Here is a 22,144-nt window from a genome sequence, read left to right on the forward strand (position 1 = left end):
CGAACGCCCGAGGGAAGAGCATCCCAGCCCTGGTTTTGGAATGCCAGCAGCCACACACCCTGTTCCCCCCCCGGGGGTAGGAGCGATCTACCCAAGGAGACACGAGGGGACACGGGGCATCCCCACACGGTGTCGGGGAGGGTCAGGGTAACGGGGGGGGGGGGGGGGGGGCAGCCCGGGGGCACCTGCCCCGCTGCGGGGCTGGGGACAGCCGCGGCGAGGGGCGGCCCGGCCAGGAGAGGGGACCCGCCCCGCACGGAGGGGCAGCGGCGCCGCAGGGGCTGCGGGCGGCTCTCCGCGCCTCCGGGGGGGCGGCTGCTGGCGGGGCCGCCCGGGCCGCGCTCCCCCGCCGCCGCGCCGGGCCGGGGCCGCTGCAGGCCGCGAGCTGCCGGAGAGGGCGGCGGCCCCGGCGCGGCCATGTTGAGGGCGGGGAGCGCGGAGGCGGCGCCGGGGCCGCTGCGGGGCGCGGCGCCTCCTCGCTGCTCGCCGCCCGCCGCCGCCGCCGCTCCTCCTCGCCGCCCGCAGCCGCCGCCGGCGGGCCGCCCCGCTCCATGGCGACCCCCAGCCCCTGCATCGTGGTGAGTGCGGCCCCCGGCGCCGCCGCGGCCTCCCGCCGCGGGGAAGCCTGCCCGCCGCCGCCGGGCCGGGGGCTGCCCGAGGGGGTGTCTCCCGCTTTGCTGAGGGGAAGGGGGTCCCTCCCGCTGCCCCCCGCCTCAAATCCGGTGATCCGTGAGGGAGCGGGGCGGGCGGCGGGGCGCGTCCCTCGGCGGCGGGAGCCGCCGCCCCGCGGAGTCACCTTGAGGGGAGCCCCGGCCTCCCGGCGCCGGGCCCGGGGTTCCCCGCCGCGCCGCCCCCGGCCCCGGCCGCGCCGCTCTCCCTTCCCCGGGCGCCGGCGGGGCGGCTGCGCGCCCTCGGCCGCCGGGCATTGCGGGGCTGGGCCGGCGGCCACGGCGGGAGGCTCGGGCGGTTGAAGGCGGGGAGCGGCGGGGCTGCCGCCTCAGGGATGAAGGTGAAACAACTTCCCACCGCTCGCAGCCCCGCGCCGCTCAACTTCCTATTCCTGTTGCTCTCCGCGGCGAGCTGGGGAGGCACCGGCTCCCGGGCAGCCCCAGCCGCCGCAGCGTGCAGTTCGGAGGCGTTTGTGGGGGAAGAGCAGTCGGGGGGTATTTTTGCATCATCGCCGTATCTGCTAAGGCTCTTACAGACTTCATTCCCCCCCCCCTTCCCCCCTTCAAAGCTAGCGCCGGGTGCTCATGCGAGGCATGTGGTGTCTCACGGCTGAGGGCTGCGCCGGCCGCGGGGTTGTGCCTGTAAATCCTTGCAGTCAGTAAAAAAACCTGATAAAATCTGTAGGAATTCCCTACCAGATGCGGAAAGGAAGGTTCAAGAGACACGCTAGGTACAGGGATGGGTCTGAACCACAGGAAAATACCGTGTGTTTTGGGAAGGGACATGTCTTACTCCTTCAAACACCAGCCCGCGTGGGACCCTCTGAGGGGCTGTTGTGGATGGGAGGGTGAAATACTCATGAAATTCCCACGGGAAATACTCATTAGGGTTTGCACACCAAAAAAAGACACCCCGTGTAAACTGTTGGCTGAGCACAGGCCAAGTAAGTGCTTCCTTGGGCACCGAAATGAGCTTGTGCCCTGCAAGGGCAGCGGTAGTCAGAATGGGCGCTTATAATGCCCGCCCTGGTGAACTGTCAGTAGCAAGCTTTGGTTTTCCCTCTGAATGTCTTAATTTCATTTTGCATGTAATAGCCTTCAGCTGCATAACCGGGGATTGAAGTAATTACAAAACGCAGATTGTCATTTTCAAGCTGCAGCAGGGTTAAGGTTCAGGGGAAGGTTGTCCTTGATGCTGTTGTGACAATATGCCCTGAACCTCAGCAATGTTTGGTGTAATTATAAACGTAAGTTAATCCCTTGTCCTAATTAATATACCCTTGCTGATATTACAGGCTGTTTCATACAGGGAGTTTGCCCGTGTGGAACAGGTTGCTGAATTAGGGCTTTCGTTTTCATATTCTGAGGGATCTTGAACACCCACGGTTTGCAGAGGGTGCTGAGAAGGCTTGCTTCACAGCAGCCTAACTTGTCGTGCTCGTGTAGCTGTCTTGTCTTGTCCTGAACGCTGGCTCGTGTGTTTTGTTGTGATTTGGTGTTGTGGAGATTTGGAAGATGTCTGTGTCAAAACTCTGCTTGCTTAATTGCAGATGCAGGTTTTGCATTACAGTAGGAAAATCAAAGGTGTTAAAAAGCACCTTAATTATTTTTTTTAATGGAATATAGAGATACACTGATGTGTCATAGCTTCGTTTTCCTGCTCTCTGATGTAGGAGTATGTTGTTAGGACTTAATTTCTTCTCCACATTGTATTGCAAGAGCAGCTCGTGGTATATCAAGCAAGTCTTGAGAACTGTAGGTTCTGTCAAATTACATTTTATGCTGTGTTCAGCGTGAGTAATGTTTTTATATATAGGAAGGGAAAATAAGGTGATCCTGATGAGCATAATGGGTTTGATAATTTACTGAATAAAGCAAAGGACGTGCAGTTTCTCACCACAGACTTTCTATAAGGCTTTGTAGAAATCTCACCTTGTTTCCTTTTCAGATTGGCGATGATGAACAAGGTTACGACCTGGACTTGTTCTGCATACCTAAACATTATGCAGATGATTTGGAAAAAGTCTATATTCCTCATGGGCTCATCATGGACAGGTTTGTTTGACTTCAGACAGTACACTGCTCCAGCTGATTCCATGACGCTGGAATAAACAATCTTCCAGTGATAGTTTTGCCACCTGGTGATTGTCTAAATAGATTACATTTAATCAGAGGCTAAGAAGTAAAAGTGCTAATTAACTCTTTCTTGTTTGGCTTCTAAGAGTTTTTACATTTGCAGTTATGCTATTGTTTGGAAATTTGTCATGATTTTTGAGTGAAATTTTATGGTGTGTAGCCATCTATGACTTTCTTTCCAGAGTTTCTTTGATGTTTTACCTTCTTAAAACCTAATGAGAAGATGTTACTTGTTGTGCCAGTTCAGTCTGAAAACAATTGTAGTCTCTTGAATGTCCTTAGAGTATTAATACAAGTAAATTATTAATCACATCATCGTAGCTTTTCTCATGTTCGTATGGTAGAGAAGTCATATCCAACTTTCTCTTACCTTCTGGGAAAGACATTATCTTCTGCAAATACCAATCTGTCACTTCTGTGGTTGCTGAAATCTGTGATGTGCTGTGGAAGTTTTATCTCATTTGGTCAGAAATGGGTGCATAAGTCTGTGAGGCATTTTTGGTTTACTTTGTGTTTGAAAGTTCCTAATTCCCTTTAAGAGAATGAACAACAAATTTGGTTGTTGGAGACACACAACCATTTAAGAGTGGTGCTGGGTGGAACTTCCTGGAGATCTTGTGAATAGGAATGCATCTGGATTTTGTGTGGTCCTGTTTGATTAGATATAATAAACATTCGTATAAAATGTGGGTTTTTTTTTAATATTGTAAAAACTTTGCACTGAAGGTCCATATAGAGGAAAAAAATTGGACAAAGCACATGTCGTTAAGTAATTGACGTAAAGTTTGTAATAGTAGGCTTTCTCTGAGAAACCTGCTGTCAGCTGGCACACAGTAAATACATACCATGCTTTCTAAAATGAATTGCAAGATAAATTTAGAAACAATGATTGCAGAAAAAAGGCACAGTGTTCTGTTGCTCTTCTTTGTTGGTATTGTATTTTGCAGTTAGGACAAATTTCTGGCATTCTAGCTTGGCTAGTTTAAACATAAACTCTTCAGTTTACAATTTGAGGTTTGTTTTTTTTTTTGCTCCTCAGTAAGGGCTACTGCGTTTTTGGTTGCGTTAGCTTACATCGCTCTGTGCATGGAAGCTGAGCCTGTCTTTTCAAAGGAGAAAACGCACCTTCATGTCGTGTATCTGGCAGTGAAACAGCTTCAGAGTGTTCAGATTTGCTTTGGCTGAGCATGATGTATGAAAACAAAGGCGTTTGACAGTGCTCCTGTTAGATTAACCTTGAAAAGCAAAACTTTGTTGACCAATAATGTGTAAAAGCGACAAGTAGTAGGCAAATATTTCTGAGCAAAGTGTGTTTCCAAGTTTGATGCATGTGTTTGCTACTGTTAGCAGTATAGAATGCTGCTGCTATAGTAAGCAAGTGAAATGTGATATGACAGCTAACTCTTTCTTGGTTTTGTACAGGACGGAGAGACTGGCACGTGAAATTATGAAGGGCATGGGAGGACACCACATTGTAGCACTCTGTGTACTCAAGGGTGGCTATAAATTTTTTGCTGATTTATTAGACTACATCAAAGCACTGAACAGAAACAGTGACAAATCAATCCCCATGACTGTCGACTTCATTAGGTTGAAGAGTTACTGTGTAAGTATCTCTGCAGTACCCTGCAATTTTTTAATAAATTTTACTAACTTCGAATTATTAACAGAGGTGGTTTAATATTGTTACTGTCAGAATGTACTAATATTAAACAAATAGTTAAGGGAATTAAGAGTCACAAGCTAATTTACTTTTCTCTACTTTATATTATGTAACCTGTTTTCTTTAGACCTTGATATCTCCACTGAACAGTAAAATCCTTGTGCAGAGCAGAGAGACCCTTTCCATGTCCTTTACTTGTTAAACAATTTCCTCTCAGCCCACTACTACAACTCTAAAGCTGTGGCTCTAGAATAATACTGAGGATACTCCTACAACTGTGGTTATAAAACTTCGATTTTATGAATTTTTATGTGGCTTAGACATCATTCATTGGACAGGAAGACTTGAAAGCTGCAAAAATTAGCTCATCTTTTGTTTGGCTTAACCAAACTATGAACAAAACTAGTTGTATTTGGCCTTGAAGAAATACTAGATTCATAAACCTACATTTGTAATTAGTGGCTGTTGAATGTGGCACTACCTTTTCAAGCCTGAGCTTAGGTTGCCTTGGGTTTACATTTTTGGAAAATAATTTATTTTCATTCTGAACACAAGGATTTAACTTTATAGGGAAATTGAACATTCTGTAACATGAGGCAACGTGTAAGTTTTATAGAAGGAAACATGAGGTTATGTTGTGTGGGTCAAAGGAAGAAGCAGATGTGTGTTAGTCCTGTATGCTTCCTGATTTACTGACAGCCTAGTCTCGTGTTTTCAGGATGGTATTTATGATTTGTTCGATAAGACCATCTGTAGCATGGAAATAATTACCTCTTTTGGTTTCAGTTTAGAGTGTTTGAATAAATTATTTTGTAAGGTTATGCTGTTACTTCTTTCTCAGCATCTTTACATTCAAGCCAGCAGTATAGGCTGCATCTAGTAGTTGTAGACGAGTGCCTGTTTCAGTAGAAAAAACCAGAGATTACTAAATTGCAAACTCATCCTCACCCTTAATTTCATTAAGCTGTGAAACTAGAGATGGAGTTATTTGCAGACATAGTTTGGACTGTCAAAGAATCAAAGAACTTCATAAATTCATGATCGCTGTTGAGTGATCCGTTAATATTTCATGGCCAAGCCCAGAACTGCACAGGGCTTTGGTCAAGTCCATTTGCAAGACGAGCAGCCCTGCCTGCCCGAGGCATACACGTGGCTGGCTGTCCAGGGGTTACCTGGAGACCACATTCACATTTGCTGAATGCAAGGCATTAGCCATGCTCTTTAACGAGAGGGCAAGGCTGGATAGAAAGGTTCATGGTTGTATCTCACAAGGAGCTCTCTGTGCTTGTGCACTGTATTTAAGTCAGTGGGTGAGGGCTGTTTGACACCCTTTCCTTCTGCTCTCCCCAAAAGATTCAGGCTCCTGCCATGTTTCTACTTAACCACTAAGCCACCACATGCCCATATTCTGCCTGTAAAAGCCACAACAGAAAGCTGAATGCCTCTATTAGAGTATAATATGTTAAAAATAGAAAATGATGACTCCCACCTTTTTTTTTGGTGAGGAAATTGTCTATCTGCTGCTTTCTTCAAGGAACACTTCCAATAATGTACTTGGCTTGTTTCAAAAAGCAATATAAAGACTACACCTTTTTACTCTCTCCACCTTCTGAGTGACTTGGAAAAAGCTATTGGAAAAATGGTTTGAAACACCTGAAAAAAACTGTTAAAATGCAAGGCTGCCTTCTTGTATGCATGTTTTCTTCACTGGTGTGTTAGGCATGCTTTGGTTCATTTCTTTACTACAGCTGCTTTTGTTTATTACTCCCCAGAACTACAATGCCTTGATATTATTAGGAGGGTGAGCAGGAAAATAGTTTTTATGGAAATTAAACGCCTGGTTTTGTAGTAAAAGAAGAGTAGATGAAAAGTGCGGAAATTTAGACAGAAAACTGTCTAAGCAGAATGTTTTCCTTGAGGTCTTGACTTTGGGGTTTTTGGTTTTGTCAGCCAATTCTATAAAAGAATGTTTTCTTGTTCTAGATGAGTGAGGAGCTCCTGTTACCTGATGCCTCCACTACAGTGTTTATGAGCATTCCATTTCTGTGGACTCTCTTAGGGGTTTACTAATATCCAGATTTATGTCCTTCAGATTCCTTAACTTGATAGACTGGATAAGATTGTCCTAACATGAACACGTATGTAACAGATTGACTAGGTCTTCCATCACTAATAGTTGTCAGAATGCTAAATCTGCTGTGTAGTTTTTTTCTGTGCTTTACTAGGTGGAAAGATCTGCTTTTAGTGATGGGAAACCCATCACAAACTGTAACGGACAGTTGAAAGTGGAGCTAGCTCTCTTATCACCATCTTTGGATGCAATTACTAGATCATGCTGCCTGCCTTTACAGACTGGATAAAAGATGTTAAAAATACCCTGGTCCCATAAACAAAGCAGCTGAACTTGTGTAATGGATCTGAAATTGATGTAATTGAGATTCTATTCTTGTTTCAAACCAATCATTTAATATTTACAAGCGTATGGTTGGATGTGGGGTTTTTTGTGTTGCAATGCAAAGTTCATAGTGTTCTGCACCCAAAAATAATTCTCAAAGAATACTGACATGATCAAGCTGCGATTAAACTTTGTTTGGAACTCCAGCTTTCCGAGTCCTTACAGATGAATTTTAATGATCTGGCAAGCTGGTAAGAAATGAAAAGATAGTGTTTGTGAACAGACCCAGGTCTCAATATTCTTGACAAACAGTTTATTTTGCTTGTGCTACAAGAAGAATGGCTTTTCACCAGCCTTCTGCATCGAAACTTGGAAATGAGCAGACGTTGCTTATGTAGTCATGAAGGGCAGCCAAAAGGCAATGGATGTGGTGCTTGGGAAAATAGGGATTTTCAGTGGGGTACATGGTAAAGTCTGGTTAGGCTGGTTACGGCAGTACTCTGAAAGGTCTCTGTTAACCAAGCCTTGTAGCAAATACTGGAAGGAACTTAAAATGCCTTTTTAAAAGGTGGTCTTGGAGTCACTTGAGTCAAGAGTTAAGATTTTGTAAAGCATTCTTGTTTTCCAAGAATGGGGAAGCAGTTAAAACAGATCTAAACAGTAAAACTCTTCTGTGTTAAACTACCAAGTCTTACCAGTACTGAAATCAGAAATAATGCTCCTGAAGATCATTAAAACATTGCTTAATTATTAGACAAAGTTCTTTCCAATGGAATTCTGGTTACAGCCAGTGTCAGAAATTCTTTAACTTTTTTATCCTTTAATTGCTCAGCAGCTCAGCACCTGCATAGGAATGCAGGTTTATATGCCAATGAAGATTTATGTTTTGTGTTAAACAGTGTAGCAATTTGTGTGGGATTTGGTGAGAAGGGCAAGGAGAGTTTCTGTAGGTTAGGTTGTTTTTTCTCTGCTGCTGATCATCACACTTCAATATGTGTAATCCAAAGGTTTACAGTAACCTACAGTTTTGTGATGCTCTTGTTTGACTATGGTGTGTTGCTTTCTAGCCAAACATCATCAGGAACCTGATCTTACGCATAGACTGAGCAGTAAGAATCTGTCATCTATGCATGTAATTTTAACGGACCAAATACCTGAAACAACTTCTCCATCATTGATTTGTAAGGAATGATGTTTTTTTACATTATTCCGTGGAAGTGGGATGAAATCCCTGTTAGTGTAAGAATAGATAAAGAGAGAATCCTGTAACATAAGCAAGGAGAAGCTTAAAGAAGCTGTCCTTTAAGGTAGTTTTTAAGGTAGAGTGAACGCAGCAAATGTCCTTTAGCTTTATGAATGCAGTGCTTAAATGAATCAATTCTAGTGCTTGATCTAGCCAGTATCACAGGCATTCAGCAGCAGTGTGTATATCTATGGGGTCAAGCAGCAATCGTTTTGGACATCTTTGGTTTTGGACTTTTTCAACACAGTGACATCGATGCTGTTTGGTTTAGTTATTGTTTGCACTGTTACGGAAGCACTGAAACAGTTGGCTGTTTATCAAAAATGAATGTTCCGTATAGTAATGAAACATGGGAGTTCAAGTTATACCACTCTGAAATTACGCTGAACTAATGCTTTCTTTAAAGCAGTTGGGGTAGAACTGAAAAGATACTTTTTCTAATAAGTTTTGGCTTTTTTTTATGTTGCGTCATTGTAATCTTAAAAGGAAAGTATTTGTTAGTCTTATCATCTGCTTTTATGTGCCTAGAGCTGTCGGCACTTCTTTATCCCAGATCGCCAACACCACTGTCCAAAGGATTTTAATACATTTTCTCTTTAGTATCAGCCCAGCGTTTACTTACTGTGTACTCGGTGTGTACCTCTCCCCATAATTTTTTTCCCCTCTATTGGGATAACATTTCTAAGTTTTGCCTACAATTCATATAGCATGAGTGTCTGTCTTCATGTGACTGTAAAAACAGGAAGCTGTGTGTGGCTGTCGCTGTTCCCCTGTGGTCCCCTCTGTATTGCATCTGTAATTTCTGGGGTTTGGGAAGGAACTGCTGTTTTGCTGCATGTCTGCAGAGTTGTGTGCACGCTTGGGCTTCAAGCTGCGGCAGCAAAACAATACCATTTTTCTAAAAGGAAGATATGTGGTAAGGAGTTACGAGAATAAAGTTTGATAAGCAATAGTAACCTTTGACTGAAATGAAATTGTAGGATAATGTGGCTATGTGTAAGTAGTACAATAGTAAGCATGTCACATCTAACATGAACTGTGAGACACTGTCAAGGTTTAAAGTCAGTTGAATGACTTGAAGTAAACTGCAAAGATCTGTGAAGCACCCCTAGCAACTGGTTTTAACTTTCTTATATAAGCAGTTAATTACATTTTTATCAAAGTTTAGTTTTAACTGAAGCAAAATGCTGTGCTGTAGTGATGGTGTTCCTATGTTGCTGTTCAATTAACTATAAGAAGTAATTTGGTTTGTTACCAATATTTTTGTAAACTAGGCAAACAAAAGCTTTTCTGGCTATTTTTCTGGTTTATATTTCTAAATACTAATCTGTGCCTTGTTTGCTGGTTATTCTTATTACTTTGTTATGATTGTTTGCTCTTATTCAAAGAGTAAGGCTTTCTATGTTATTTATTTTATTTTATATTAAGGCTTCAAACATTAAAGTTTAAAACGTAAATTACCAGCTATATAGCAGCATGCAGCTTTGAAAACAAAGTGCTTTTTGGGGGGGTCTTATTTCCATATCTGTAGGGAATGCATAGCAAATCATCTTTTTAGATACATATGTTTATGTAATGGTCACAGATGAGAGATGGTGCCTGCATTTATGCAGATCTGTTGTCAAATCTCAGTATTTCAGATTAAAGGAATATTGTCTTTGAATTTGATCACTTATAATTTCTTAGTTGATAAAGAGATGCTGTTGGTGCTGTGTTTCTGAAGACATTAACATTCACTGGCTATGTACTTTGTAGTTTTGATATTTACTGGAAGAAAAAATTATTTTAATTCTGGTAATGCTAATGCTCACTTTCCTCTTTCTTAGAATGATCAGTCAACTGGAGATATCAAAGTCATTGGTGGGGATGACCTCTCAACCTTGACTGGAAAGGTATGGCTCTTGGTATGTTTAAAACCACTAAAGAACCCACATACCTGCATGGTTTTAAGGCTACTCTTTTAGTGTGTGAAGCTTATGAAGTTAAAAAAGAACAAACACAGAAGAGTTTCATTTAAGTATTCAGCACTGTATACTAGGATTGTGGAGAAGCCCCACCAAAGCCATCAGTTTAGTCTGAACTTAAAATCGTCTTCACTGTCTTCAGTATCAGCAAAGTTTTAGGAGATTTGGTTTTCTCCAGTGCCTGAGAAGAATAATCTTGTGTGGGTTGTCATCTACAGACTACCTTTAAAAGACAGCAGCGTTATTTATTGGCTGTATTGTTTTGCTGAAGTAGTAAAGGGATTTTGTACTGCCGAGACATCTGATGTGCAGCCCAGGTTAGGAACGGAGGTTGCTGTTCCAGGCAGCAATGAGAAGGAAATGCAGAATGTGAATTGGGAATCTGCTGTTCTCCAGTGACTCTGTGGAGATCATTGAGCTTGATTTCCAGGACTAAAGCTTCAATGCCTCCTGCTCTGTCAGAACACGTTACTTTCCCCTTCTCCTTACAAATACGTGATCTTTAAGGCACATATGTCTCAGTTCAATATGAAGGATGTAGGTATGACACAATTTTGTGTCTCTATAGTATGATACTCCTTGTTTCAGAAGAATACAAATTGTGTAGGCTGTTTACCTCTCTTTTGCATCCATCTAGGATTCTAAAAGCCCAAATAAAGACCCCTTTGTACACAGCATGAGCAGTTGAGGAGAATCTCATTGCCACCTAATTGTAATTAGAGCTTCAGAAATGTTTACTAGAATTCACTGTTACATGGTATGTTTACATGTACCATAAATGGTACAAATACTTAACTGCAACAAAAATTAGTAAATTATAGAGATTAACATATATAAGAAATGGCATATTGTCTAGATATTAATGGAGATTTTTCTTTTTCTTCTTTTCTTCCCACCAGAACGTTTTGATTGTAGAAGTAAGTATTATGTTTCACCTTGAAGTTCTAATGTTTGACTGGTAAGAGTTCTAATAGAAGTTGTTCTTAAGCCAGAAAACCTACAGTTTCTGGTTTCAAGGCTTCCAGCTTCTGATTTCAGGCTTGAATTTTAAAAGTGGGCTCTGATTTAGAAATTATCTGTGGTTTAAATTCTCAAATTGCATTCAGCTGCTAAATTTAACAAGGAAAATAACCATATAAAATTGTTTGCATTTGCTTTCAGTTTGCTGGAATTCTGTCAATTCTAAAATGACTTTTTTTTTTTTTTAAGTAGCCTGAACAAAGTGGTATTAAGCATATTATTGTTTTGGGTTTATAACAGCAAGGTAGAAAATTAAACTGCAGGGGTAGAAAGAGGTTCTTAGTAGGAATATCCTAAAATACATGAAAAACAGATCTAAGCCCAGTGTCCCCGTGTGTAATTTTCTTTAGAGAATAGTGACATAGAATACGCTAATTCTTAAGGAGTGTTTTAACAACTGCTAAATTCCCATTCCTCTCTCTTGTCATAGTTCTGTGCATGATACCAGGTACGATATACCTCAGTTTGATTTCCTAGTAGGTACTGTTGGTTAATTCTTGAAAGTTTCATACCGCTTTCTCGGTGGACGGTGTTGCTTATGTTCCGCAAGTACATGAGTATTGCTTTAACAATGGATGTTCTTGAGTAAGATTGCCAATTTCAGGATGGGGAAGTAGCAGCAGACAGGAAGAATAGACGTGCAATCTAATAATGTCTTAAGGCTCCAAATAATGGAAGTGGCTTGTTTATAAGTAAAAAAACCAGCCAGGGCAACTGATTCAGCAGCTGAGGGGAAGGATGTTTCCCCTCATAAAATGTGTTTTTTATGTATGGTTGGTTTTGGATATTTTTTTTAATTTGAGAAGGTTATATTATTCCACAGGAAGCACATTCGGTTCCAAAACTCCTACCAAAATAGTATGTATACAGCAGTCATCTGTGTGACCAGTGGTGTCCTTTGAAGTATATTTTGCTTCAGATAGGCAGATGTGTTTAATTATGTATCTGCTCCATTTCAGATGAATGTATGTCTTTAATGTCCCAGACAGCTAACTAGGTTAGTTTCTCATTTGTTCGGTGAATCATCTTCCAGTGATTTGTCTTATACACTGTCAAACATGAATCCTTTTACCAATCACCTGTGTTTGGTGTGTTTTAACTGTCAAACAATAAAAATGCACATTTATTGTAGGCTTAGTATCTTGTGCACCAGAGCACCAGGCTTTTCTATACTGCATCCCTTTAATGTGCAAAAAGATCTGTACAAAATGGAGATTCGCCTCCAATAAACAGATAATCACACAATACAAAATCAGTAATAGGTTCTGGTTTTATTTTAGAGCGTGGAAGTAGCTACTTCTGTTTATTCACCAACTTTTATTTTTATCTGGATATCTGTATGTCTTTAACTTTCCTTGAGTTTATAACCATGATTAAAAGCATTAATTGTTAAAGGTGGTATTGCTGACGGGTGCTCTGTTGAGTTTTTTGTTTGATTTTTATTTTAATTGGGAGTCATGGGAAAATAAGCTGAAAAGAGGACATTGCTGCTTCTGTGTTACCTCCTTCACTTCAAATAGATTTGATTTCAGACTAGGGTAAGGACTGTCCCTCTAAAGGCTGTGTGATTATTGGAGTGCAATTGAGGAGTCCATTTCTGTTACTTCAGTTGTAAGCCATATATTCTTCTTTTTTTCTGCTTATATGTGCAGTGGATGGGATTAAAATCATGTGTCAAAATTAATTTTACTGTGTTTGAGTATAGACTTTAGAACTGCATCCTGATATTCCCAGTGCAGTTTCTTTGGATGTTTCTTGGAACTGTAATGTAAATTACGCTCCTTTTTCTTTAATTGCAGTAATGGGTTGTTCTGCCTGTTTTCCCTTGTTAGTTTTCTTGCTGTTGCATGCATCTGTCTCTGAGCTGAATGGGAAGACTAATACTAATTTTATCATATTCAAATGAAACATTGTTTGTCTAATAGCTACAAGGAGCAAGCCATAAAATCTACAAAAGGAGCCAAGAAGGTCATAGTTCAGTAACTTTCAATGTCATAGTTGTCCAGAACAATTGAGAACTGTTGTTAATTTGTGTTATCACTTTACGGAGCACAGTTGTATAAGCACAATATGGTGTTACATCTCACCTGTCCCTGATTTCGAACAGTATCTTGGCATATTTTCATGCTATTGTGGATGAGCAATTTCTGTGGTAGAAACTTGAAAATGTTACTCTGACATGTTTAATACTCTTTCTTACATGGGTTTTTTATTTTCAGGATATAATTGATACTGGTAAAACAATGAAAACGTTGCTGTCTCTACTTAAGCAATACAATCCAAAGATGGTGAAAGTAGCCAGGTATATTTTTAATGATGATTATTTGTGCTGTATTTCACCTTAAGAAGGACACACAGTGTTAAAAAAAAAAAAAAGGCAAAAAAAAAAAAAAGTAGAATACATTTCCGTGGAAGAGCAACAGGAGGAAACATTTCTGCGGGAGTCCTATATGATGTGATTTGTTGGAGTTTAGTATTTGTTTAAACTCGAAAAGTACTTTTCCTTCTTATGAGAACATGTATTCGTTAAGGCTGGCGAAAACACTATTTCCAGTCTTATTGCTGGAAGCATTTCAGTGCTTCAGAAGGGGATGGTTTGTGCATGCCAGGTACGTGTCTTGCTTTATCATGTTATGGTAAGATTTGTGGAGTCCAAGTTAGATTTAGAAGAAATTAAATCTTTTGGACTTTAAAAAAAAAAATCCTTTCAAGTTGGTAGACGTATTTTCAACACAAATTTAGTTCATAAATGCAGACTTTTACTAGAGAAGGGGATAAAAACAATCAGTCACATATATGTAGTATCTATCCAAACATGTTCATTTGTGCTTGCGCTATCTACAATTTCAGTGGACCGCAGTGCTGTGCAATATACCTGTGCAATGGAGACCTTTTTTTAGTCTGCCTTCTTTAATTGTAGAATTAAATTGGTTTGCACACCAGCATTACTGTTTGTGTAGTGTGCATAGTGCAGCTAAGCTTTAGAGGTCATTCTGTGAGAGTCACCCAGCCATATGCTCTTCCAGGCTTTTCTACTTAGTTACATCTTTAATCAATTAGTTTCAAAACATTTTATAATTAAATAACTTACAAGCAACAAGAAAGGTTGAGAATAATACTATATTATTAACCAACATGAGCATTCTTCCTACTTCTTTTTAAATTACATCTTTTGCACTGCTATGCTGTGGCGGTGTATTTTACAATAAAAGCATAATGATTGTTGGGGATTAGAAATAAAGCAGAGCTGTATGTAATATCTGGTCGGTTGTGTTGCCATAACAATGTCAGAGCAGTTGTTAGACATACGAGAACAGCTTTTCTTGCTGATAATCTGGAGGTGACCTGCTGAAGGTGAGGTTCTTGAGGATTTCTCCCTGGCCAGATTAAGTGTTTTTTAAATACTTTTTGCTGAAAAGTGTCCTAACACTGCAGTGAATATCACAGGTACGATAGAGTATGAGCAAAGTCCAGTTTCCTATTGTTTGAACCTGTTGCAATAATGTGGGTCTGCCAAAGACCTGTGCAGGTAAACATGATCATTCCAGATACTCTTCAGGGTGATGTTCTTAGTTACTTCACTTGACTCTCATCTCTTTTTTTTTTTATTATTATTTTTGGTTTTTTTTAATTTCTTTCTCTCTGACAATTAAGCAGTTGTAGCAGGGAGGTGTGAGTTAATGCTAATATGACTTTGGGGTGTCTTTGATCAAATCCTACACCAATTTTCAAAGATTAAGTCTCACAACTAGAAGTTTCAAGAGACTTGTCTAAAATTGAAACTGTGACTCTGACAAATGAAGAAGTCCTACCTTCAGGAGTGATCCAGCAGGGAAGATCTGTGCTTAATGCACAGAGTTATGCTGACCTCTGTCATTCCACTCAGCCATTGACCATGCTTGCTTTTCCTCCCAAAGTCTCTGTATCTCAAAGACAGACACATCAGGCCTGTGGGGTTGACTTCTAAGAGGTAGAAGTGCTCAACTGAAAAATGAGCAAATCAAACTAAACTAGCAGGGCATTTTTCTCTGCTGCAGTACCCTCAACTCTGTGTCTCCACGATTTTTTTTACACCTCTGACTATTAGCTCTGGAAAAGTGGAGCTGGTTTGTATCACCTGATCATCAGAACCACTTAGATTTTCTTTATGGGATAAGTAGTACTGCCAGTGAGAAACAGTTGAGGGCATGTTGGGCAAGTACAATTAAGGTTTCATTTAAGCAGCTGAACTTTTGTTTCATACTGATGCTTTTGAAAAGAACTCAGTTGGTCTGTCCAGATCCCAAGTTGTTGCCACTTTACATATAGGCAAAATTGTGTCTGAAGTTCTTAACACACATAAAACCCCATTAAGTCACTCTTCACAATGAAAAACCATACAGGTCAGTATCTCCTAGCCTCTTCCTTGCCATAACCTGTTAGTTATCCTTTAGGCTGTGAACTATTCGTGGGTCTAGGAAGTGTTGATTTTGTCGTTATGATGAGCTGTACCTGCAAATAAAATAATAGTTTAAAATATGCGTAGTTATGCTTTATTACACACACTTAGGCCAAATTCATCTTGTCTGTCATTGAAACAGTCTCATATATTTGTACCCAGTGCTTTTCCATGTTTCAGTTTTACATTGGTTTTATTTGACAGTTTGTTGGTAAAAAGAACTCCTCGAAGTGTGGGATATCGGCCTGACTGTAAGTAACTTTTTGACAAACATTATTAATTTTTAAAAGTATGTCAGTGTATTGTGTACCCTTTGGTCAGAGTCCAGGGATGTTCCAAACAAGCTTTCACTAATGAAAAATTGATAGATTTTGCTCTTACTTAGGGAATTTAAGTATTTGGAATGTATTTTGACAGAGTTAATCTGGATTTGGTCTGATGCTTTTTCTTCTTAACTTCCTGTAACATTTTACTATACGAAAAGCAAACTTTGATATTTTGGTCCAGGTTACACCCTTTTCATGTGCAGATTTTCCCAGCTGCATGTAGTCAAATGCTTTGGGTAGCAGAATCTGCTGGATTCACCTTTGACGCTTTTGAGAGTGATTTGAGTGCCTAAACCTAGCCACCTCCTGCTGTTTGGATGTCCCCAGGAATATTGGAGGACTGCACGGGGTAGCAGGTCTGATAAAAGTTTACAGTGATAAGAAGCCTAAATTGGCACAGAGTTGGTTATGTCTAGGCATCTGAATTACTCCCTTCTTGTCTTCTCCTGTCTGTCCCAAGACCATAAAGAAAATAATAGCATCCACAGCAGGCAGTTGGACCAAAGTGACGGCTTCTCCTGCCTTGGGAAGGGCTGTGTGTTTTAACCCTGTTCCAGAGGCTGAATTCCTGTTAATCTAAGCCATGTACTTTCACTATGGAAGTGGAGTGAATTTAGCAGCAGAATCGCATCCTCTTCTTCCTCCTTTTCAATGTTGTACAATAGTCTGGAATGAAGTTTTTCAATGCCTTAAAGCTTAATTGAGGTGTTCCCCCTCAGTCAAGGATGCTCCTCATTCCCGAGATCTTATTATAGGCTTAGCTGGGCTAATGGTCTGCCTTTTGAGCATCTTGCAGCAGATGACTTGTTTTGCCATCTGTCCACAGAGGCAACCTGTTCAGTGCAGGACACGTGAGCTCTGAAGGAAGAGACAACAAGGCAGTAGTGGCTGGGCCTCCATTTTGTCCCTGTATTGCGAGGCCAGGTAGATGCTAGACATCACTTTAAAATTTTTCCAAAAGCACGCACAGCCTTTTATTTGAGCGGTACAGTTTATCTCCCTGTTTTCCTTACAGACCCTCGTTATAGCCAGGGAGAGGAAAAACTGCACAGATTTCCTGTGCTCAGGTGTCTTTGATTATAGCATGAGGGGAGAAAGCCGTTTGGAAATTTTATATTTTATGTATGTAATATTTTTTGGTCATTTTATAGTGTGTGTGGACAGGTTGGGCTGATAACTGCCTGACCACCCACGAACTGTCCTGCTAAAGCTGTTCAGATAATCTATGGAATAGCTGATGTCCTCGTCTTAGGCAGCTTTTCTGGGAGGAAAAAAAACCACAGCCAAACACAAAAAACCACCCACCCACCTGTTACTGAAACCTGCAAGTGACTCCATAAAGAACAGAGCGCTCTTTGCTCTTCACCATTCTCTGTACCATGGAATCAGCATCTAAGATGTGCTCTAGCAACCGCAGTATGTTCCTGCATACCAGGCCATTGCCTGCAAGTCGCACGAATGGAGTCCATCTGGGCAGTTACTCAAGGGCAAAGGATGGGTTTTCCTGCAATAACTGGTTCTGACGTTTACGTTATTCTGTACTTTCCCAGCCCTTCACAGAAAGTCCGGTTGGGCTTGCACATCCATAGCTTTGAGGAGCTGATGACTGAACCTGCCTCCTCATGATGCCTTCGGGTACCCTTCCTGCAGCCTGAGGCGCAGGTCCAGCTCCCAGGAGTGCTGCCTTTTAAGTGATGCTGGGTCGGGGGGTGACTTGTGCTGTGCTCACCAGTTCCATGGCTTCTGTACTGGCATGTCAAGCATCTAGGAAGTCCGGGAATTGGCTCTTTTTGTATGTATTTGCGAAGTTGCAGGAAATTTTCAAGGAATTCTACGTTCTGATAACAATACCCTGTCTGTAGATTTAAGTGCTTCCATTCATTTCTTGCAGAGTGCATGCTAGCACCATGCTGCTGCGTGGGAACCAATAAATACAGCCATTTAATTTTGCTTTAGTTGATAAATGAAATCAACAAAGTAAGTTAAAATTTTAAAATAGCTTGAACTTAATCTGAGCATGCCCGAGTGAAAGAAATAAAACGAGTTAGGATGGTCACATATCTGTAAAATTCCAGATTGTCTGTATAAAAAAAGTCTAGTGAGCTCTAGGAAGTTCTTCTCTAACATACTGGTGACTTAACGGTCTTTTTCAGTTGTTGGATTTGAAGTGCCAGACAAATTTGTTGTGGGATACGCCCTAGATTACAATGAATACTTTAGAGATTTGAACGTAAGTAATTTTTCCCGTATGTTTTTGTCCATTTAAAACTAGGGAGGAGGAAGGAAGGGAAGTCTCCTCACATCACACTCCCTCCTCCTCTGTAAATCACACCTCGTGTGCAAATCTGTTCCGTTGGTGGTGCAACGATGAGAACAAACCCTAGAGCAGCAGGACAGTGTTTTGGAGCTTTTATGAAACTTTATTTTGCTGCATGCAGAATGGAGGCTACACATCTCCTGTCAACTGTGAAATAATGCAAAGCTTGTGTGAAGTCTCTTACCTTACCAGATGTCTGCAACAAATAAGTGCATTTCCTTAGTGATGGAAGAGTTAGAGAAGAGACACCTTGGAAGTTAAGAGGGGGTTGCTTTTTATCCTAAGTCATTAATTCTTCATCTGGGTCTCGCCAGCAGACATGGGGAGGAGAAAGAAGGCAATGCTGGGATTTTTAGACAAGAAAAGGCTTAAATTATTCTGCATAAACAGTATCACAAGATTTTCATACTGAAATGTGTATGGTACGCTTTTATTTTTGTCAGAAACACATTATTGAATACGGATGTAAAACACTGGTCTCTTTCTAACAGGATCTTTTTATTTTATTTTGTTTCAGCATATCTGTGTGATCAGCGAGACAGGGAAGCAGAAGTACAAAGCATAAAAGCATAGTTCAAGTGCTATGACAACAGAGCTTTGAAATGTTTTGTTTACTGAGTCCTATCTTTCACAGGCTTCAACTCTGGTACACCAGCTAAAATTGTAGAATGCCCCAGCCTCATTGTCATATGCTTACTATAATTTATTGCATGTACAATATAAGAGCTCGTCTTGTTCATTTATATTTTAGAAATGTAAACAACTAGTGCAATTCTGCACTCCTTATTTTGATTTGCACTATGACTCTACCGACTATTGCTGCCCCTGGTTGGGTTGTGCTGTTTGTGAGCTTCGGAGTCTAACTCTTGCAGTGGTAAATTGCTTAAACCTCATCAACCCAGAACTGAAATAGTTCAAGTACTGTAAATGTCAAACATTTTATGATAGGGAAGTCTATTAGTAATATTTTTAAAATCTGTAATTTAAGTTTTATATTTTAATGCACAAATGTGATTGTGATTAATGGATAGTTGCACCTTTGGGTGTTATAAAGCATGAGGAGCAGCCAGTTACAGTATCTGTAATCTCCAATGAGCTCATTCAAATCTCCTGGAGTTGCCTTATTGCTGTAAAGGAAGTCTGGGTGAAAAATATCTCTCTCTCTCTCTTTTTTTTTTTTTTTTTTTTTGTTATTTTTATTTAAAGGAGATGGATTGACAAAACAGAATGTTTAAACCTAGTTTTAGTTGAGCTGCCTGTTTCTGTTAGGTTTTTTTTTTCTTTAAAAATCTCCCATCAGTCAGTGGAATTGCCTTTTAAATTTAAACAATTTTAATATATTTGTGAAAAAGTATTGTAATGTTTACTTTATAAGATCTACAAAACAAAGTACTTTAAATAAAGGCTGTCTCTTTAAAATAAGCCCCATATATCTATGCCACTCATTCTGTATATTAAAGTGCTCTTGACATTTTCTTCTCAGTAATATTTTTCAGAAGTGTTTCTGAACAGTGAAGGCAGACTCTACATTTGTTATCTTTGTAGAGCTTTTGGTTAACATTATCCTGTCTATAAGAGAGATGATAAAGTGCTGAGGGAATACTGAAACACTTGCGTATTCCATAACCAAACTAGATTTCAGAGAAAATGGTGTAAGCACTGTCCTATGTTCTGTTTTGGCAAAAATAAAGAGTGGAGACTGTATGTTTATTAAAGACATACACATGGAAAAATCCCCACCTACAACCGTTTTGTAAGTAATCGTTTGGCTTCATTTCATTAACACCTCTCTTCGTGTTGAGTTTAATTCAAAACGTGGCAGCCAGTCTCACACCTTGTCCTTGTGCTGTGCTTTGTGGTCTCTTGTCTCACAGGGTTCTTGTACTTCTGCGCGTGGATTCTTCCACTGTACGCTCAGATTTAACACTGCTCAGTGCTTAATACGTAATGAACTTTTTACCAGCCTGTTTTGAAAGATTTTTTTCTGTGGTTTTGAAGTTTGAGCCATGTTTCTGTGCTTTTCAAAGTACTGCATGTTGTCCGTCCATGGTGTGCTCAGTTACAGCTGTAGTAGTTAGTAGCAGACCTACAATATGAATAACTCACCCATTGTAATTTAGATCAAATGACCACAATCTATTTGTAGGAGATCTATTCGTAAATCAAAATTCTCATTAACAAATATCAGAACACTGGTTGTGATTATACTATACTTTTGCGATGTTATAATGTTCCAAAGAGCTTATTTTACCTAAATGCACTACAAAGACTGGTGGTATTTATAACGCTGTTTGTGTTTATGCCTTTCCAAGAACCTGTACTGTCCCTGGGATGACTTGTTGCAAAAACGTATGATGCATCTCTAAGAAGAGGAAACACAAAAGCAACATAGAAACGTGTAAACCCACTCGAGAATTACTACATCTGCTGAAGTTTTCATTAGTTCTGGTTGAACTTAAGTTCTAATCTTAAAAAGTAGCGTTTTCTTCAACCTTCTTACTAGGTCCTACTTCACAATGTGTTTTAAAATAAATTCATGGCATCTAGAGGTTACACTAGAGAGGTCACTGCAAAGTACCCATTTCCACATGAAAATAGTGAGGATTGGTGATAGTTGATATCTTTTAGGATTAAACTCGTAAATTAGTCTATCCTGAAATGTTTTCTTATCTTGGGCAGGATGGTTATTCAGATGCTGTGATTTGGGAAAGGGAGGAGAGGTTGAGTCATCATAACAAGTGCTTTAGCTTGTATGTATTCCATATACAAATACTGTATTCCACACAGCTGGAGTGGGGAAATGACTGGTCTGTGGGGTCAGGGGTAGGAACTGCGTGGAGGTGTGCACATGGTGGAATCACAGAAGAGGCCGGGGAAGATACTCCTGAGCTACACTGACCTCGGGAGCGATGCTGCAGGAGCCCAGGTCCGCCTCCCAACAAACCTCACCCGTGTCCCACGGAAAAAGTCCATTTCCACATTTCGAACGCTGGGGAACAGACACTCCCCTGCCCCTGCCTTCACACAGGCGCTTGTCAGGTGAAGCGTGTCGCCCCAGAGGGACTCCTCGTTCAAAAGCTTTTGTTACTTTCTATGAAAATTGTTCGGAGGAAAAGTTACACACAGGCGACAACAGTTCTAACATATTGCAGCCTTTTACAGCACCTGTGCTGGCGCTACAGGAAGATAAATTCTTACTTGAAAAAAGTTGAAAATGCAGTTGTTACTTTTAATTCAGTAATTTCGGTTAAAAGACTGGGGTTTTAGTCACACCTTTGCAAGTTAAATGCCAGCTTTATGCAACCCAGATGTATATTGTTAAAGCATTATGAAAGCACAGAGAAAATCTTGTATTTGAACGTTTATGTGGCATTTGAAATTCATTATGGTTCCACATTTTATGAATCACAAATGTATGCTGGAAAAATAATTTTGAATATTTATAGGCTTTGCTATACTGTCTCACCCTGTGACATCTGGCATTTCTGTACATTGTGATAATTCTCGCCTGCCGCATGCCACTGGCGCTGCCTGGCTGGTGCTGCAAATATGTAGCTCTGGGTTGGAGTGTTTATTCTTCGTGTTTTAAATTCACGCTGATCAGAATCTAAAGTGCTCCAGAGCGAGCTGGGAGATGTGGTGGGAAGTCTCTCTGTGACCTGAGCTGGCCGCTCACTTGGGGGGGGGTGTGTGGTGTGTGAATCCCGGTTTTGAAAACTGAGGCAAAAGGAGGATCTTTAAGTTGCCTTGTAATTGTATATCCTGACTGATTAAATGTTGGTTGTGTTTCATTGTCTGTTACGCTCTGAAAATCCTGTCAAGCATGCACTAAGCCGGCAGCGAGGATCTGACGCTACTTAGAGGGAGCTGGTTACAATTCATTAAAGGACTGTCTGCCGTGTCTGGCTGCTTTTAATTCCCACCCAGGTTGCACCTTGCAAGATCAGATCTCAACTGTATGCATGCACCTTTAT

The 22,144-nt window shown here is 40.8% G+C and overlaps 2 protein-coding genes across 2 annotated transcripts in view; both read left to right on the top strand.

The window, feature by feature from the left end:
* The window catches only part of LOC102046419 (P2R1A-PPP2R2A-interacting phosphatase regulator 1), a 180,665-nt gene that overhangs the window by 69,229 nt on the left and 89,292 nt on the right, over positions 1 to 22,144 (top strand). The window lies entirely within an intron of this gene.
* On the top strand, positions 298 to 21,961 carry HPRT1 (hypoxanthine phosphoribosyltransferase 1). Its single transcript, XM_055727170.1, has 9 exons — positions 298 to 578; positions 2,617 to 2,723; positions 4,227 to 4,410; positions 9,932 to 9,997; positions 10,969 to 10,986; positions 13,309 to 13,391; positions 15,732 to 15,778; positions 18,007 to 18,083; positions 18,688 to 21,961. The coding sequence occupies exons 1-9, from the start codon at positions 552 to 554 to the stop codon at positions 18,733 to 18,735; spliced, it is 657 nt and encodes a 218-aa protein (XP_055583145.1). The 5' UTR covers positions 298 to 551; the 3' UTR covers positions 18,736 to 21,961.

Source organism: Falco cherrug, chromosome 15 (assembly GCF_023634085.1).
Source record: "Falco cherrug isolate bFalChe1 chromosome 15, bFalChe1.pri, whole genome shotgun sequence".
NCBI classification, from domain to species: domain Eukaryota; kingdom Metazoa; phylum Chordata; class Aves; order Falconiformes; family Falconidae; genus Falco; species Falco cherrug.

Excerpts from the sequence above, each read along its gene's own strand:
- HPRT1 (XM_055727170.1), top strand. The coding sequence starts at position 552 with ATGGCGACCCCCAGCCCCTGCATCGTG. Across the intron at positions 15,779-18,006 it reads TGTGGGATATCGGCCTGACT|TTGTTGGATTTGAAGTGCCA; the intron begins GTAAGTAACTTT and ends GGTCTTTTTCAG. Across the intron at positions 18,084-18,687 it reads AATACTTTAGAGATTTGAAC|CATATCTGTGTGATCAGCGA; the intron begins GTAAGTAATTTT and ends ATTTTGTTTCAG.